General features: G+C 42.3%; 1 protein-coding gene across 1 annotated transcript in view; it reads left to right on the forward strand.

The window, feature by feature from the left end:
• Positions 1-19032, forward strand: part of LOC142665549 (forkhead box protein K2-like) — a 46920-nt gene continuing 27888 nt past the window's right edge. The window contains exons 1-2 of the mRNA XM_075845254.1: positions 1-120; positions 11808-11961. Coding sequence (XP_075701369.1) covers positions 1-120; positions 11808-11961 — 274 coding nt within the window. The remainder of the gene's footprint in view (positions 121-11807; positions 11962-19032) is intronic.

Consider the following 19032-nt stretch of genomic DNA (forward strand, 5'->3'; position numbering starts at 1 on the left):
ATGTCCCATGAGAACATTCACATTTTGAGAATGCAGCCTATTAATTCACCAGGAACCAGTGAAATCTCTGAGACACTTCATACTCATGAGAATGCAGCCTATCAATTCCAGCAAAAAACAGTGACATCGATGACACTTCATATTCATGAGAATACAGCCAATCAATTCACCAGGAACCAGTGACCTCACCGAGATACTTCATATCCTTTATAATGCAGCCAATCAATTCACCAGGAACCAGTGACCTCACCGAGATACTTCATATTCATGAGAATACGGCCTATCAATACACCAGGAACCAGTGACATCACCGAGACCCTTCATATTCATGAGAATGTAGCCTATCAATACACCAGGAACCAGTGACATCACCGAGACCCTTCATATTCATGAGAATGCAGCCTATCAATACACCAGGAACCAGTGACATCACCGAGATACTTCATATCCTTTATAATGCAGCCAATCAATTCACCAGGAACCAGTGACCTCACCGAGATACTTCATATTCATGAGAATACGGCCTATCAATACACCAGGAACCAGTGACATCACCGAGACCCTTCATATTCATGAGAATGTAGCCTATCAATACACCAGGAACCAGTGACATCACCGAGACCCTTCATATTCATGAGAATGCAGCCTATCAATACACCAGGAACCAGTGACATCACCGAGACACTTCATATCCTTTATAATACACCAGCAGAAAAAATGGGACATAGATAACTTCAAAACCACAAAAAAGGCCATACTTACTAAGTGGGTGGGTGAAAACCCGTTCCCAGCAGGACGCAGACAGGTCAAAAAATGCAGCAGAAAGAGGGTGCATTAAATAGTGATAACCACTCCCACTAGTCTTGAGGGGAGTAGCGAACTAAGCGCTCACAAGTCTGTGATAAATGAATGTCAGTGTTAGTGTAGTGCTAAGGGTATGTGCACACGATGAGAGGCTTTTACTTCTGAAAAGACAGACTGTTTTCAGGAGAAAACAGCTGCCTCGTATCAGACGTAAATGCTCCTCCTCGCATTTTGCGAGGCTTCTCTGACAGCCGTAAATTTTGAGCTGTGCTTCATTGACTTCAATGAAGAACGGCTCAAATTACGTCTGAAAGAAGTGTCCCGCACATAATGTATATAAGTGTCCTGAACTTCTTTGACGAGGCTGTATTTTTACGCGTCGTCGTTTGACAGCTGTCAAACGACAACGCGTAAATGACAGGTTGTCTGCACAGTACGTCTGCAAACCCATTCAGATGAATGGGCAGATGTTTGCCAACGTATTGTAGCCCTATTTTCAGATGTAAAACGAGGCATAATACACCTCGTTTACGTCTGAAAATAGGTCGTGTGAACCCAGCCTTAGGTGTGAATGTGTGGTAAAAAAGAAAAGTGTATGTATGGAAGTGTCAGAAATGTGTGATAATGTAATAAGAAATAAATGTGTGATGAATATCCTTTATAATGCAGCCTATCAATACACCAGAATATAAGAAACATGGTAATATATATTATTAGAGAAAGATAGAAAGATGCCTTTCTCCACTTATCGGGCTCCTTTTCTCCGACCACCCCCCCCCCCCCCCCAACTGTTCACTCACTCTGTTTTTTCCATCTCCTCAAGACATGACAATCAGCCTACTGAGGGATCAGGTTGCAGCTGCCCGTAAAAGTCTATAGAGAGGGGTTGGGAGGAGGGAGCAGGAACAGAGTGAGAGAGAGAGGCAGAGAGGGACATAAACGCTGCTGCAGCTTCTAGTAAGGGTATGTGCACACGATAACTGCATTTACGTCTGAAATTACGGAGCTGTTTTCAGGAGAAAACAGCTCCTGAATTTCAGACGTAATTGCATGTACTCGCGTTTTGCGGGGCGTCTTTTACGGACGTAATTTGGAGCTGTTCTTCATTGGAGTCAATGAAAAACGGCTCCAATTACGTCCCAAGAAGTGTCCTGCATTTCTTTTGACAAGGCTGTATTTTTACGCGCCGTCTTTTGACAGCGACGCGTAAAATTACAGGTCGTCGGCACAGTACATCGTAAAGCCCATTGAAAGTAATGGGCAGATGTTTGCCGACGTATTGGAGCCGTTTTTTCAGATGTAATTCGAGGCGTAAAACGCCTCCATTATGTCTGAAAATAGGTCGTGTGAACCCAGCCTAAGGCGGGATTCACACGACCGGGTCGCGTCCGAGCCCGAGTGCCGGCCGGTAAAATCGGCCATTCTGCCCGGCCGGTTTGCATAAAGTTATGCATCCGTGCCGGGCCGGGCAGATCCGGACAGTGACATCAGCGGCAACTCCTGAAGGGGAATCCCCATGTGTTCGGGGATTCCGCTTCAGGAGTTTCCCCTGATGTCACTGCCCAGATATGGACAGAGACATCAAGCGCTCTGTCCAGGAGCGGAATCCCCGAAAACACGGGGATTCCGCTCCTTCGAGGAGCTAAAGTGCGGCTAGCACATAGCAGAGCGGGGAGATACCTCCCCGCTCTGCTATAGTGGCGTCGCTGCAGTAGTAGCAGCCGCAGCAGCAGCAGCTGCTGCTACTAGCGGCGCCATCGAAGGTGTCGCCGGGCCAGGAAAACAAGCAGAGGACGGGAGCCAGCGCAGCGCTCCCTCCACCTGCTGTACACCCCGGCCCTGCCACACAGTGTGCAGCGATGCCATTCGTCAGAATGGCATCAACTCCTCCTCCTCACATGCACTCTGCGCTGTGAGGAGGAGGAGATAGAGCGCAAGCGCCGGGAAACCCGGCCATCACTCGGAACACATTCCGGTGATGGCCGTGTAATACCCGGCCCCATAGACTTCTATGGGAGCCGGGCGGCCGGGTACCCGGGCAAAGATAGAGCATGTCCTATTTTTTGACGGACGGATTTCCCGGCCGTCAAAAAATCGGTCGTGTGAATAGCCTCATTAGGGGTCTATTATTCCGAATGCAGCCGGGTGCCGGCCGATTTATGAACGGCCGGCACCCGGCCGGGAAACCCTGCCGTGTGAATGAGGCCTAAGTGTTATACCTCACCCCAGTGCTGGATGCACAGATACACTGCTCATTACTATAATCTCTTCCATATTACTGTTGCTCCTATATATGTGATAGAAGAAAAAAAGGAGAGAAGGATTCTCCTCTTCTCTATGTGTGCTGTGTAAAGCAGACATGACAGCAGTTATTCTCCACCCACTAGCTCAGGAAAAACTGAGAATTAGGCTATGTTCACACGGGGTCTTTTGCCGAATTTATTGACGCGGAAACCGCGTCGCAAAACTCGGCAGAAACGGCCCGAGAACGCCTCCCATTGATTTCAATGGGAGGCGTCGGCGTCTTTTTCCCGCGAGCAGTAAAACTGCCTCGCGGGAAAAAGAAGCGACATGCCCTATCTTCGGGCGCTTCCGCCTCCGACCTCCCATTGACTTCAATGGGAGGCAGGAGAAAGCGTGTTTTCTGCCCGCGGCGCTCAATGGCCGCGGGCGAAAAACGGCGCGATCATTGCTATTCACACGGAGTATTTTGGGGGAGGAATATCTGCCTCAAAATTCCGTTTGGAGCTTTGAGGCAGATATTCCTCCCCCAAAATACTCCGTGTGAACATAGCCTTAAAGATAGTCTGCAGAGGGAAAAACTGATAGAAAATATAGAATACACGTGATATAATGGCCAGAAATATTGTTATTCCTCATGTACACACATATGACAGCTTATTCTAATTAGGTAAGCTTTAATTAAATCAGGGAATTTACCTGTACAGAGAAATCCTTAATTTTACTAAGTACATAAGGCTTCAACTTTCTTTATAAACATTACGCTGATTGCTGTCCGTTTTCTGCTCGGGATATAGATCAGTATTCAAAGTTGAGTAACTTTAATTTTCCTTAGCAAACAGCATAATTGTTGGTTTAAGAAAGTTAGGCAGAAAAAAACTGCCTATAGATGCGTACAGTTTTAAAACAATGGCCAGGTTATGGCCAGCTTTATGTACATCCAGAGGAAGAAAACCTGTACAGACCTAATACTTCTCACTGCTGAAGGTTTGTTACAATTGTATCCTGTCTTGGCAATTGTTTGTGAGCTAAACACATCAGCAGCACAAATATCTCTCCTGGCCTGATTGTTTTCTACAATGTATCAGTGCAGGTAAAATGTATCAATCCAAGCTGTTTAGCTCACAGACGATTGTTACAACTGTAACAAACCCTCAGCTGTGGGAAGTTTTATGTCTGTATTGATTTTCAGTCTTTTTATGTAAAAAACAATGTTTCCATTCACTGACAGAAGAGATCTTACAAATATAAAGGAAGGTGGTCACTATAGACTTTTAATATGGTGTATTTTGTGAGATCTGCAACGCTTGTCTGTCCGGAAATTCCTGCACTTAGGTTGTGATAATGATGTCTCCCCTGTGGTGATGAGAGGAGCGGGTTAAGTGGCTAATGGTTTGCTCTTTGGTAAATTATTCAGGAGCTGTACAATGGTTAAGACAAAATCTACACATTTCATGTAATTTGGGTCTTCAGAGAGTCCGGAATATTCTACAATGGAGTAATGTGCCGCAAACAGCTCATCCCTAAAGCGAGCTCCGTATCTATGGTGTTTCCTAGCAGATCGGAACCCCGCAATGCAAATCGCGGGGTTCCGATGGCTGTTCTGGCAGACTGGAGGCCTAACAATGGCCTCCTGTCTGCCAAGTACGGAAGCCTGCTGGTCCCACCCAGAGGCGGGGCCTAATAGGCTTCTGGTCGCTAAAGAAAGATGGCGCAGGCTCAGAAGCTGAGCCTGCGCCATCAGCCGCCGGTGTCAGCTGTATGTTACAGCTGACTCCGTGCTGTAATGGCCGGGAACGGAGCTAGCTCCGATCCCTGCCATTAACACAAAAGCGATCGCGGTATCTTAGTAGTTTGTAGCGATCGTTGATATGGCAAACGGAGGCCTAATAATAGCCTCTTGGTCTACCACGTACGATAGCCTATTAGGCCCCGCCCACAGATGGGACCTAATGGGCTTGCTGTCAGTGAATGACTGACAGCTCTAATGCATTGCACTACGTGGGTAGTGCAATGCATTAGAGTAAAGATCAGAGGTGCAGGACCTCAAGTCCCCAAGTGGGACAAAAAAAACAGTTGAATAAAAGTGTAAAAATAAAAGTTTCAAGTTAATAAAAACAAACATTGCCTTTTTTCCTATAATAATTTTATTATAGGAACAAAATGAACACGGTAAAAAAGGTACACAAATTTGGTATCGCCGCGTCCGTAACGACCCCAACTATAAAACTCGAATGTTATTTTTCCCACACGGTGAACACCGCAAAAAAGATAAGTAAAAAACAATGCCAGAATCGCTATTTTTTTTATCACCATCCCTTTCAAAACATGGAATAAAACGTGATCAAAAAGTTGCATGTACCCCAAAACAGTACCAATAAAAACTACAACTAGTCCCGCAAAAAACAAGCTCTCCCACAGATTTCTGGACTGAAAAATAAAAAAGCTCTGGCTCTCAGAATATGGCGACAAGAAATAACATTTTTAAAAAAGTGATTTTATTGCGCAAACGCTGTAAAACGTAAAAAAAACTATATGCATTTGGTATCGCTGTAATCGTATCGACCCGCAGAATAAAGTAAAATGGTCATTTATAGCGCACGGTGAACGCCGTAAGAAAAAACATAACAGAATTGCTGGTTTTTGGTCACCTTGCTTGCCAAAAAATGGAATAAAAAGTGATCAAAAAATCGCATATACCCCAAAATGGTACCAATGGAAACTACAGATTGTCCCGCAACAAATAAGCCCTCATACCGCCTCGGCGGATAAAAAATAAAGACGTTCTGGATCTCAGAATATGGCGATGCAAAATGTGCAGAGTGTTCAAAAAGCAGATGAGATCGGGCGCCATTTATCAGTGCGACACCGGCCACATATCTGCGGATTATTATTTATTTACCCCATTATTATACCCTCTTATTATTCCCTGATGAACTCCGCACAGATTACATATGCCCCCACATCATAACTGAAATACCAGCAAAACCCCAAACAGAACGGTTACCAAGCAAAATCTGTGCTCCAAAAGCCAAATGGCGCTCCCTCCCTTCTGAACCCTACAGCGTGCCCAAACATCAGTTTACGTCCACATATATGGCATCGCCATACCCGGGAGAACCCGCTTAAAATTTTATGAGGTATTTGTCTTCGGTGGCACAAACTGGGCGCAACATATTGTGCGCTAAAATGGCATATCGGTGGAAAATTGCAGTTTTCACTTTGCACCATCTGCTGGGCACTAATTTCTCATGTAAAAAAACCTGTGGGCTCACTACACCCCTTAAAATGCCTTAAGGGGTGTCGTTTCCAAAATAGGGGTCACTATTGGGGGTTTGTTTTACTATTTGACCTCAGACCAGAATCCTGGAATTGTGGGCCAATGGTGTGAAAATCACCAAAATAGACCTCAAATGCGCATGGTGCTCTTCACTTCTGAGCCCTGTCATATGTCCAGGCAAATGATAAATGCCTTGAGGGGTGTAGTTTCTAAAATGGGGTCACTTCTTGGGGGCTACCACTGTATTTTGGTACCTTATAGGATTTTGCAAATGCAACATGGCACCCAAAAACCAAGCCAGCAAAATCTGCATGCCAAATAGCGCTCCTGCCTTTCTGAGCCCTGCTGTGGGTCCAAACAGCAGCTTATGACCCCATATGCGGTATTGACGTAATCGGGAGAAATTTCTTTTCAAATGTTGTGGTGCATTTTCGCCTTTATTCCTTGGAAAAATTGAAAATTTCCACGTTTTATCAGAAGAAAAGTAATATTTAATTTCACAGCATAATTCCACTAAATTCAGCAAAAAAACTGTGGCGTCAAAATGTTCACTATACCACTAAATAAATTCCTTCAGGGGTTTAGTTTCCCACATGGGGTCACTTTTGGATAGTTTCCACTGTTTTGTCCACTTAGGGCCTTTGCAAATGTGACATGGCACCCGAAAACCATTCCAGCTAAATTTGAGCTCCAAAAGCCAAATGGTGCTCCTTCCCTTCAAAGCCCTGCCGTGGGTGCAAACAGCCGTTTATCACCACATATGGGGTATTGCCGTGCTCAGAAGACTTTGCTTTACAAATGTGGGGTTACTTTTTTCTCCTTTATCTATTGTGAAAATGGAAAAATCTGACCTAAATCTACATTTTATTAGAAAAAACTTAGATTTTCATTTCTCCGGCCTAATTCCACTAAATTCAGCAAAAAACATGTGGGGTCAAAATGCTCACTATACCCCTTGATAAATTCCTTCAGGGTGTAGTTTCCCAGATGGTGTCACTTTTGGGTGGTTTCCACTGATTTGATCCCTCAGGGGCTTTGCAAATGCGACATGGCACCGAAAACCATTCCAGCAAAAACTTGAGCTTCAAAAGCCAAATATTGTTCCTTCCCTTCTGAGCCTTGTCATGGGTCCAAACAGCAGTTTATTACCACATATGGGGTATTGCCGTATCCGTGAGAAATTGCTTTTTCTCCTTTATGCCTTGTAAATATTGAAGATTTCTACATTTTATTGGAAAAAAATGTCGATTTTTATTTTTACATCCTAATTCCCCTAAATTCAGCAAAAAACCTGCTGGGTTAAAATGCTCACTATACCCCTTTATAAATTCCTTGAGGGGTGTAGATTGCCAAATAGTGTCTTTTTGGGGGGGTTTCCATTGTTTTGGCACCCCAACACCTCTTCAAACCTGACATGGTGCCTAAAATATATTCTAATAAAATGGAGGCCCCAAAATCCACTAGATGCTCCCTTGTTTCGGAGGCCGGTCCTTCAGTCCAGTAGCAGACTAGGGCCACATGTGGGATATTTCTAAAAACGGCAGAATCTGGGCAATAAACATGAATTTGCGTTTCTCTGGTAAAACCTTCTGTGTTACAGAATTTTTTTTTATTAAAACAGATTTTCTGCAAAAAAATTAATAATTTGTAAATTTCACCTCCACTTTGCTTTAATTCCTGTGAAACACCAAAAGGGTTAAGAAACGTTCAAAATGCTGTTCTGAATACTTTGAGGGGAGCAGTTTTTAAAATGGGGTGTTTTATAGGGGGTTTCTAATATATAAGGCCCCCAAAACCACTTCAGAACTGAACTGGTCCCTGAAAAAATGGCCTTTGGAAATTTTCATGAAAATATGAGAAATTGCTGCTAAAGTTCTAAGCCTTGTAACGTCCTAGAAAAATAAAAGAATGTTTAAAAAACGATGCCAACATAAAGTAGACATATGGGTGATGTTAACTAGTAACTATTTTGTGTGGTATTACTATCTATTTTACAAGTAGATACATTTAAATTTAGAAAAATGCTAATTTTTGCAAATTTTCTCACAATTTTGGTATTTTTCACAAATAAATACTGAATGTATCGACCAAATTTTACCAATAACTTAAAGCACAATGTGTCACGAGAAAACAGTCTCAGAATCGCTTGAAAAAACATAAGCATTTCAAAGTTATTATCATAGAAAATGACACATGTCAGATTTGAAAAAAAATGGCCTGGTCCATTAGGTGAAAACAGGCTGTGTCCTTAAGGGGTTAATGCTCCCAATTGCCAATTTTTGTCGTACTTCAAGTTCCAGATTAATTTTTGGCCCCTTTAGGTTGCTCAAGAGCCTGCAAGTCACAAGCTGAACCCGCACAACATGTGTATTTAATTTGAATCTGGATCTTCCTAATTGACCTGGAATGTGCACTTATAACTTCTGTCTTGAGTCTCCAAATTTCCTATGACTGTGGCCAAATGACAGAACTGTACTTGTACTGTACATTGTCCAGGACTGGAGTACAAGTCGGCTTGGCACGATACAAAGAACCTGCTAATCTCACGTCCCGTATCCGTGGTCAAGAATGCTCTGTAATCCTTCCACCCCTTACACTAAGTCCATAAGTCATTAAGTGATTCAGCGATCAGGGTTAATTTTGACCCCTGCGTTCTTTTTGTCTTTGATCTCTTCCAAAATGTCCTGCCTGTGATTTGTTAAGTAGATGGCAAGCAAATTCATACTGGAACAAAAGCATTATGATAGAGTATTTGCTTGAGTTATTTAAAGCATACCTAACTTTTCAGGGCACTTTTCAGAATAAGTTGTCACGTGTGTACATGATGAACACTATTTCTGGCCCTTGTATGACTTGTATATGACATTATTTAGCCGTTTTCCCTTCTGCGGGTTCTATCTCTAATTCTCAGTTGCCTCTGAACTAGTGGGCAGAGCTTAACTGCTACCATGTCTGCTATACACAACACACAGAGAACCGGAGAATCCTGCCCTCCTATCTGTATCTATCACAAATATATATATATATATATATATATATATATATATATATATATTTATGTATGTATGTTGCAGCAGCATGGAGGAGATTACACAGCAGAAATGAGCAGTGTAGCTTAGAATCCAGCACTGGGGTGACATAGAAATCTTACCAGCAGCCTGAGTGTTTCTTACTCTGCTCCTTCCTCCCCTCTCCATAGACGTGTATGCAGTATGTCTGTGTTTCTTACTCTACTCTCTCCTCCCTTCTCCATATACTTGTATGCAGCATGTGTGTTTCTCACTAAGCTCCTGCTTTCCCTCCCCTCTCCATAGACTTATATGCAGCGTGTCTGTGTACCTCTCACTGTGCTCCTGCTCCCCCTCGCCTCTCCATAGACTTGTATGCAGTGTGTCTGTTTCTGACTCTCTCTCTCTCTGCTCATTTCACCTACTCCCCCGCCCCATAAACTTGTATAGGCAGTTAAGAGATAACGCCCCACACACTTTCTGCAGCCCATCAATTCTGTTCTGTAACCAGGGACAGATTTTGTTTTACAACAGGGGGTGGACAGCAGATTACAAGAGGGGAGACACCTAGTGGCAGTAACTTCACACAGCTTTTGCTTGGATGAAATCACTGAATTTTAACAGTAAGTAAATGACAAATTTGATTTATATCAGGTATACTATTAGATGAGCATATGTTGTTTGAAATGTTAGTGTCCATTTAAAGGAGATCAGAGAATGAGTCTGACTCCTTTACATTAGGGCATCTGACTTTAGAAATATTTACAAAAATGAAATCGAATGTGCTTCTGCATCCATTTGTAAAGTGACGATTGTACAGGTGTAAGCTCAGCTGTTTTTTGTTGTTTCTAGGACAGGAAGTAGCTGTCAGCTACCATTGTCAGCCATATTCGCTCTAAAAGGTCTAATTTCTTTGCCAACCAGTCACCCATTTTGTCTTGCCCCTCTTTGTCTCAGGTCCCCATATAAGTCAATCGCAATGAGCTTTCTCTTTATATTCCACAGGGGCGGGCTGTGGGGGACTTGTTGTTGATCAAATACATCTGTGGGGTGACTGACAGGACTGTCCATAACATTGTTATTTAACCAACTATCTAATGGTCTCTCCATTGTGTATGTAGATAACGTCTGTGATTTATTTGTAAATATAAAAAATTATATTCATGTAAAAAAAAAAAATCACAATGAGACAACCCTTCCATCCCTCTCACTGCTTGACTAAATCTGGTATTAGAAGCTACATGTTTATCTGTTCATTACATGTGGCAGACAGACCAGACACGTTATCCAAATGTATAGCCTGCATGGGTAGAGCTGTTTGGGTTTTTTTTTTTTGTTTAACAAATTGAGAAACAAGAAATGCTGGGAAGTGTGGTTCAATGGTGACGGCAGCATGGAAAAACATAGCTAGCTTCTACTCTTACTTGGTTTCAATAATGTCTGTCAGGCTGGGGCATAAAATGATAAGCAGTAAGATAAGATGTAAGGCAGTATTAAATGTTAGGATAAGTTGACCCTATACTTAAGGCTCTGTTCACATCTTCGTTGGGGTCCCGTTCTGACGTTCCGTCAGAGGTTTCCGTCAGAACGGGACCCTGAGCAGACACAAACTGACATCAACGGAAACCAGAGGTTTCCGTTTCCATCACCATTGATTTCAATGGTGACGGAGCTGGTGGCCGAGGTTTTCGTTTGCCTCTTTTGTGCACCGGACCCGTTGTTTTGCTGGAAGCAATAGTGTAGTCGACCGTTCCGCAGCACGGCCGCTATGCAGTAGTCGGAGCCATCTGCTTCCATATGGAATACTGCACACCCTTCATAACATCCGGCGCCCAGAGGCAGCCGGATCAGCTGATCGGTGCGGGGTCCGGGTGTCGGACCCCCATCAATCATATACTGATGACCTATCCTGTGGATAGGCCAACAGTTGCTCGTGACAACTCAAGGTTTCTTTGTAGTATATCCTGCCTCAGGCAGGTCTTTAGGGTGGAAAAATGCTGACAGGTAACCCTTCTTTTTATTTCTGATTAGCCTGGAAAAACAGGACGCATTATATTTCATTCCATTCTGCAGGTTTTGGGCCATTTAGTGGGTACAGCAGCCCATTACTATCAGAACCTGTTTTAGGGATTCAAGGGTTTACCAGGAATTTTTATTGATGGCCTATCCCTGGGAACTTTACCGTGTCCTGGGTACAGCGGCACATCCGTGTATGCATCTGTGCCAGGTACTTCAGCTCACTCCCAATCTAGTTTATAAGGCTTAGCTGCAATACCATGCACAGCCACATTTACTGATGCGCCGCCACATCTAGAAAAACATTGAAGGTGCCGCAGAACTCCAGCAAGTGCTGCGGCACCTTCATTCTGCTGGGGTCAGACCCCAACCAATCGCATGTTGATGGCCTGTGCTAATGAGAAGTCGTAAATTAAAATAATCCAAACACTGAAACCTATATCGATTATGTGTTACAGGTATTAGTCGCTGACCTGAAGAATGCAAAGATGGACAAGTCACCAGAGCACATTCTTCTCAGTGAGTACAGCAGCGTAGAAAGGTCTTCATCTGCAGAATCCAAGGACCTGGTCACCAGCAGGACTGAAAGCACATTGTACAGTAGTTCAAGAAGTGAGTCTCTTTGGACCACTGCCCAACGAAGTGCCTGGGACACTTATCAAAAGCCCATTATCATCATGTCTATTGGGGGATCAGTGTTCTTATTAGGGATTATATTGACCACTATGTACTTTGTGTACATAACGGCACCAGTCTCAAAAAACTTGGGACCAGTTGCCCTCTCGATTGGACTAATGGTCTTGATCGTTGGTTTGGTTTGGGTCCCAATCATCAGGAAGAAGAGGAAACAAAGGTCAGGCTCTCGACTCTTCAACCATCACCAACGTCAGTTTTTTATTCATTTCTGAATATGTTGGAGACCAGACAAGTTTGGCATGACATACAACATAACGTCATCTGCTCAGGGGCCAAAAAAGTGGAATGTTTTATAAAGAGTTGTTCTACATAGAAGTTCTTCAATGGTCTACGTCAAACTCTTCAGAAGTAGAAACTGGATGGTCTACACATTGACATTCAACAATTACAAGATCCCATGTGAAAAGAAAATATGACCAATAAAATATCATCTGAAGGAGGAGGAATGTGTAAAAAAAATATTTCCAAAAAGCTGTTGGACTACAAAGATGGTATTGAAGGGTCTTCGGCAGGGTTTTCAGACTGAAATATAGAACCTGTATGGTCTACACATTGACATTTAACATTATTGGCATTTTTATATGACCACAACAACAAAAATGATCAACAAAGCGTTATCATCTGCTCAGTCTCCAAAGGTAGTGACGTTTTTGTAAGTTTTTGAAAAGCTTTTGGTCTACAAAGATGTTCTTCAAAGGTCTACATCAAGCTCTTCAGAATGTGATACAGAAACTGAAGGGTCTTCGCATTGACATCCAATATTATCATGATTCTATCTGGCAACAAAATATCATCCACGAGGTCTCCAAAGGAGGAGGAATATTTTAGAAACGCTGTTGGTCTACACAGATGTTCTTCAATGGTTTACGTCAGGCTGTCATCCCTAAAATAGGTGGTCTTCATATTCAACAGAATTTCATGCACTAGAAAATGTTTTCAAGTCAGACAGATGGGATTTACAAGTCTATATAACCTTGAGTTTTAGACCATAGAGAATTGTGGCCATTTTGCCATATAATTAGCAGCTGACGAGGTGGCATTTTCAACTTACGACATCCAAGAACTGTGTTGCTTATCTGATTTCTGTATATAAAACTGTTTTTACCCTTAGTGGTGGCATGACTTGTGCCTTTTAGTCCATACTTACAATTTGAGAATGCCACCACACTAGACAACTTGCATGACAATTTCATGTAAGGCCAATTTTAAGTTTTGCTTCCCGTGGGTGAACGACATCTCTCAACCCCAGGAACCACATATGCATAATGTACTACGCAAGTCTTTTTGTTAAGGTTTTTACTGGTATGAGCTTTGCAATGACAGAAATATTTATTTACATTTGGCTTTAATGGACAAATAAAATCAGACAATTTCCCTTTATGTTGATGCATTTTGATACTTGAATAAGTGAAATAAGAATGAATGAACCAAGGGTTGTAATGTCAAGAAACAAAATTCATAACCAGTTCCATCGCTTAGAGAGTCTTATATATTTTTATTATTCCACAGACCTTCCCCAAATTCAACCAAATCTCAGAAAACCACTTTAAAGGGATTATCCGGGCACCAAAAATTGCATTGGATTAATATTTTTATGTGAAAAGAAGTCAATTACTAATGTACTTGAATTTTTAATTCGGTACTAAATCGTGCAGTTCAAACCCAGTGAATTGTTCCCGGAAGTCCTGTAGCTTTCCTAATATTGATGACGCGCCGAAACGGCCCCACGTGACTGAGGGCTTGCTTTCTGTGCTGTTCGTGTCGGCGTCTTATCAAGCGCACGACCGCAAGGGGCTGTAACATTGACTATCGCTGGAGTCCCCAAGTAGAGAATCAGCTAGCGCTCTGGCCGGGACATATATGGTCAGTGACTTCAGGGGTTTCCTATCGCAGGAAATCCTGGGTAGAGCATTGGACGATGCTCTGCCCGGGGAATCCAGCACTGACGTCGGTTGCCCCTGAACTAGTGGGCAGAGCTTAACTGCTACCATGTCTGCTATACACAACACACAGAGAACAGGAGAATCCTGCCCTCCTATCTGTATCTATCACAAATAAATATATATATATATATATATAAAGTTGCAGCAGCATGGAGGAGATTACACAGCAGGAATGAGCAGTGTAGCTTAGAATCCAGCACTGGGGCGACATAGAAATCTTACCAGCAGCCTCACTGTCACTGACATCGGGAGCAGTGTTGGAGTCCTGAGCAAAATGCTAGCTCATTCTCTGCTCAGGGACTCCAGCGATAGGCAATGTTACAGCCCCTTGCGGTCATGCGCTTGATAAAACGCTGACACAAACAGCACAGGGGCCGTGTCGGTGCGTCATCAATATTAGGAAAGCTACAGGACTTCCAGCACCAAATCACTGGGTTTGAACTGCACGATTTAGTACCGAATTATTAAAAATGAAAGTACATTAGTAAGTGACTTCTTTTCACATAAAAATATTAATCCAATACAATTTTTGGTGCCCGGATAATCTCTAACTATTGTAAAATAAAAAGTTTCTGAAATAGACTTTGCGCTTCCATTCCTCCCCATCTCTGCTGTTATACAGACCTAATATTTTTCACAGCTGCGGGTTTGCTACAATTATATCCAGTCTATACAAAGTTGCAGATCTTTTTATTATTCAATGATTAAATCTTATTTCCATAAAAAAAAAGTTTACGCTTTAATTTAAAGATTCTATTCCTGAGGAAAAACCCTTCAGAAATATTCATCTTCCTGTACTCCTTGTTTTTACCTTATTTCTTTTAGTTTCCGCATAGTCAAAAGATTCCTCTGCTCTAAATCACGTGAACTAACCCGCTGACCTCAGTGAGATATTTGATACTAAAGGGTGATTCATAAAGTTTTGCATAAGTGATGTCATCTGCTGTGTAGTCCTCCGCAAAATAATTATATTACAGGATCAGTTCACGGCTTCACGGGGTGAACACAGGGGTTCTCTCTTGCGCCGTGCGTCAAGCACCACCCTGTCATCCACTTGGCATAACACAGTTTCTACTTTTTCCCCAGATTGTTTCATGATCATCTGATTACTCATATGTGTTTTTGGTTTCCCTGGAGTGTTAAGTGATCATCTGATCAGTCATATTAAAATCACAACAGTACATCAGGGGGTACATAAGGGTAAACCCCTTCCGTCAGTTCAAAGACATTTACCATCTGATTTTTCATAGATTTTTTTAATAGAATTCCCCAATTTACTTGATAAGATCTTTTACATATCTAGTTATTACATAACCGCTACAGACTCCCTCTCGTGATCAGGTCCCTCTAGACTTGAAAAAAGTTATGTCAACTTTCGGACCCTGGAACTTGTAATTATCCACCATTTCTATTACATTTTAAAGACAATACTACACAGACTGAGGTAGCAGGATATGCTGGACTGTCTGCGTGAGGGAAACAATCATTTATAACCAGGTCACCTATAGAAGAGGCTCAAATCTCTTTAATAATGGAGTCAGAGCTCAAAAAGATGAAAGGCTCAGACAGCCTGAAAAATAAAAGAATGCATTCTACAAGGAGGACTGACTTTTTTTTGAGGGCTTATTCAGACGAACGGGATATACGTCCGTACAACGCGCGTTATTTTCACGCGTGTCGCACGGACCTATGTTAGTCTATGGGGCAGTGCAGACAGCTGCGTGATTTTTACGCTGGGTGAGTCCGCTGCGAAAAACTCACGACATGTCCGTTCTTTGTGCGTATTTCGCGCATCACGCACCCATTGAAGTCAATGGGTGTGTGAAAATCACGCGCACCACACGGAAGCCCTTCCGTGGGACACGCGTGATTCGCGCAACAGCAGTGAAAAGTATGAATGAAAACAGAAAAGCACCACGTGCTACAAACATCCAAACAGAGTGTCATAATGATGGCGGCTGCGCGAAAATCACACAGCCGCGCATCTTACGGGGCTGACACACCGAGCTGTTAAGTGCCTTTTGCGCACGCAAAATGCAGTGTTTTTTGCATGCGCAAAACGCACACGCTCGTGTGAATCCGGCCTAAGTGGAACTCCAAACAAAAGAGTTCAGAGCCAATAATGGCATCTAAGGCAGGTTCACACGTGGCGGAATTGCTGTGGAATTGCTGTGGAATTCTCCAGCGGCCGTTTTTTACATTTGTTTCTATACATTTTTGGGCAAGTCAGTTCAGACATTACGGAAAACTCTGCTGTGGACCATACGCTGTGGCGCAGAATTTTCCCTCCGCAGCATGCGCTGTCTGTTGCGGAGAAGCAGCGGAATTTCACTGCAGATTTCAGCCTTAATGCAAAAACTGAAATCTGTAGCAAGTCCGCTATCTTTTCTGCAACGTCTGAATTACCTGTCAAATATGCAAATGTTGCTGCAGATTCATTGTGTAATTGCCCCAAATCTGCACCAACATTTGCAGCGGAAAAACTCTGCCACGTGTAAACATGCCCTTATTGTTACTGGGGAAGCTGTTCCAGTTCTCCAACCTATTTAGATCTATATACTTATCTATAGAGAAAAGTAATACAGAAGATTATATTCCTGTACATAGAGCTCAACGTTACAGTAGTTATATTCTTGTATATAGGGGGGCAGTATTATAGTAGATATATTCTTGTATATAGGAGCAGTAATATAGTAGTTATATTCTTGTATATAGGAGCAGTATTATAGTAGTTATATTCTTGTATATAGGGGGCAGTATTATAGTAGTTATATTCTTGTATATAGGAGCAGTAATATAGTAGTTATATTCTTGTATATAGGAGCAGTATTATAGTAGTTATATTCTTGTATATAGGAGCAGTATTATAGTAGTTATATTCTTGTATATAGGAGCAGTATTATAGTAGTTATATTCTTGTATATAGGGGCAGTATTATAGTAGTTATATTCTTGTATATAGGGGCAGTATTATAGTAGTTATATTCTTGTATATAGGGGCAGTATTATAGTAGTTATATTCTTGTATATAGGAGCAGTATTATAGTAGTTATATTCTTGTATATAGGAGTAGTATTATAGTAGTTATATTCTTGTATATAGGGGGCAGTATTATAGTAGTTATATTCTTGTATATAGGGGCAGTATTATAGTCGTTATATTCTTGTATATAGGAGCAGTATTATAGTAGTTATATTCTTGTATATAGGGGCAGTATTATAGTAGTTATATTCTTGTATATAGGAGCAGTATTATAGTAGTTATATTCTTGTATATAGGGGCAGTATTATAGTCGTTATATTCTTGTATATAGGAGCAGTATTATAGTAGTTATATTCTTGTATATAGGAGCAGTATTCTAGTAGTTATATTCTTGTATATAGGGGCAGTATTATAGTACCGTATATGTCGGCGTATAAGACGACTGGGCGTATAAGACGACCCCCAACTTTTACCCTTAAAATATAGAATTTAAGATATACTCACCATTTCGGGCAGGAGCGCTTCACTATGGCCATCGGCGGCAGGACCCAGGACTCTCTGTCTCTTTGAACTCGCACATGCGCAGATAGGCTGCTTCATCGCGCGAGATCTGAGAGGCAGGGAATGAGAGGAAAGGGCGGGCCCTTTTTACAGCGTACACATCATAAATGATGCAAAAACATTGTTGTCCGCGCCATTACTGAATGTGTGTATTTTATGTATTGAGACTTCTTTTAATGTTTATTGTAAAAAAGGTGAAGGTGTATTTTTTTTTACAATTTAACAATACTTTGTTTTTACTTTATTTTTAAACTTTAATGTACTGACATATATCAGATATGTGCCAGTACATTAGCCTGTGGACGGATAATACACAGGCAGTTGTTAGGACATACTTGGGTATGTCCTAACAACATGAAATATGGTAAGACAGCCCTGGGGTCCGTCAATAGACCCTGGGCTGTCTGCCCATATATGGTATGGCCCTCGGTCGCGTCACAGGAATTCCCTGTGACGCGATCCAGGGGCATCCCCCCTTCTCACTTTCCCCTGAATGTGGGGAAGAACGGCGGAGATGAGCGGTTTCTCTGATCTCCGCCGTTATAGAGCGGGGCTGCGGCTGTGTAATACAGCCATTGCCCCGCTCCTGACAGGAAGTGCGCGCGCGGTCAGCATGAGGTGATGCGGCCGGCGCTGCACTAATGAGCGGCAGTTCAGGCACTGAAGACAGAACATGGGGGTGTTTTGTAGCGCGCCCGCCATGTTCTGTCTCCAGTGCCGCCGCTCATTAGTGCAGCGCTGGCCGCATTGCATCATCCTGACCCCGCGAACTTATGACTCAGGAGCGGGGCTGTGGCTGAATTACACAGCCGCAGCCGCGCTCCCATACATTCATGTGTATTATACTGAGCTGTGCGGCTGCAATGTGCATCCCTAATGTAGACAATATCCGGCATATAAGGCGACCCCACACTTTTGAAATTTTTTTAAGGGTGTAAAAAGTCGTCTTGTACGCCGATATATACGGTAGTTATATTCTTGTATATAGGAGCAGTATTATAGTCGTTATATTCTTGTATATAGGAGCAGTATTATAGTAGTTATATTCTTGTATATAGGAGCAGTATTATAGTAGTTATATTCTTGTATATAGGAGCAGTATTATAGTAGTTATATTCTTGTATATAGGGGCAGTATTATAGTAGCTATATTCTTGTATATAGGGGCAGTATTATACTAGTTATATTCTTGTATATAGGAGCAGTATTATAGTAGTTATATTCTTGTATATAGGAGCAGTATTATAGTAGTTATATTCTTGTATATAGGGGCAGTATTATAGTAGTTATATTCTTGTATATAGGAGGCAGTATTATATTAGTTATATTCTTGTATATAGGGGCAGTATTAGGGCATGACCACACGTGGCGGATTTCCTCCGCAACTGTCCGCATCAATGCCGCACAGAATCTGCGTTGCAGATTCTGCTGCGGATCTGCACAAAATGTGCAGAAAATTGATGCGGACTAGCTGCTGCGGACTGCGGGAAAAGTGCTTCCCTT

This window comes from Rhinoderma darwinii, chromosome 13 (assembly GCF_050947455.1).
Source record: "Rhinoderma darwinii isolate aRhiDar2 chromosome 13, aRhiDar2.hap1, whole genome shotgun sequence".
Classification (NCBI taxonomy): Eukaryota; Metazoa; Chordata; class Amphibia; order Anura; family Rhinodermatidae; genus Rhinoderma; species Rhinoderma darwinii.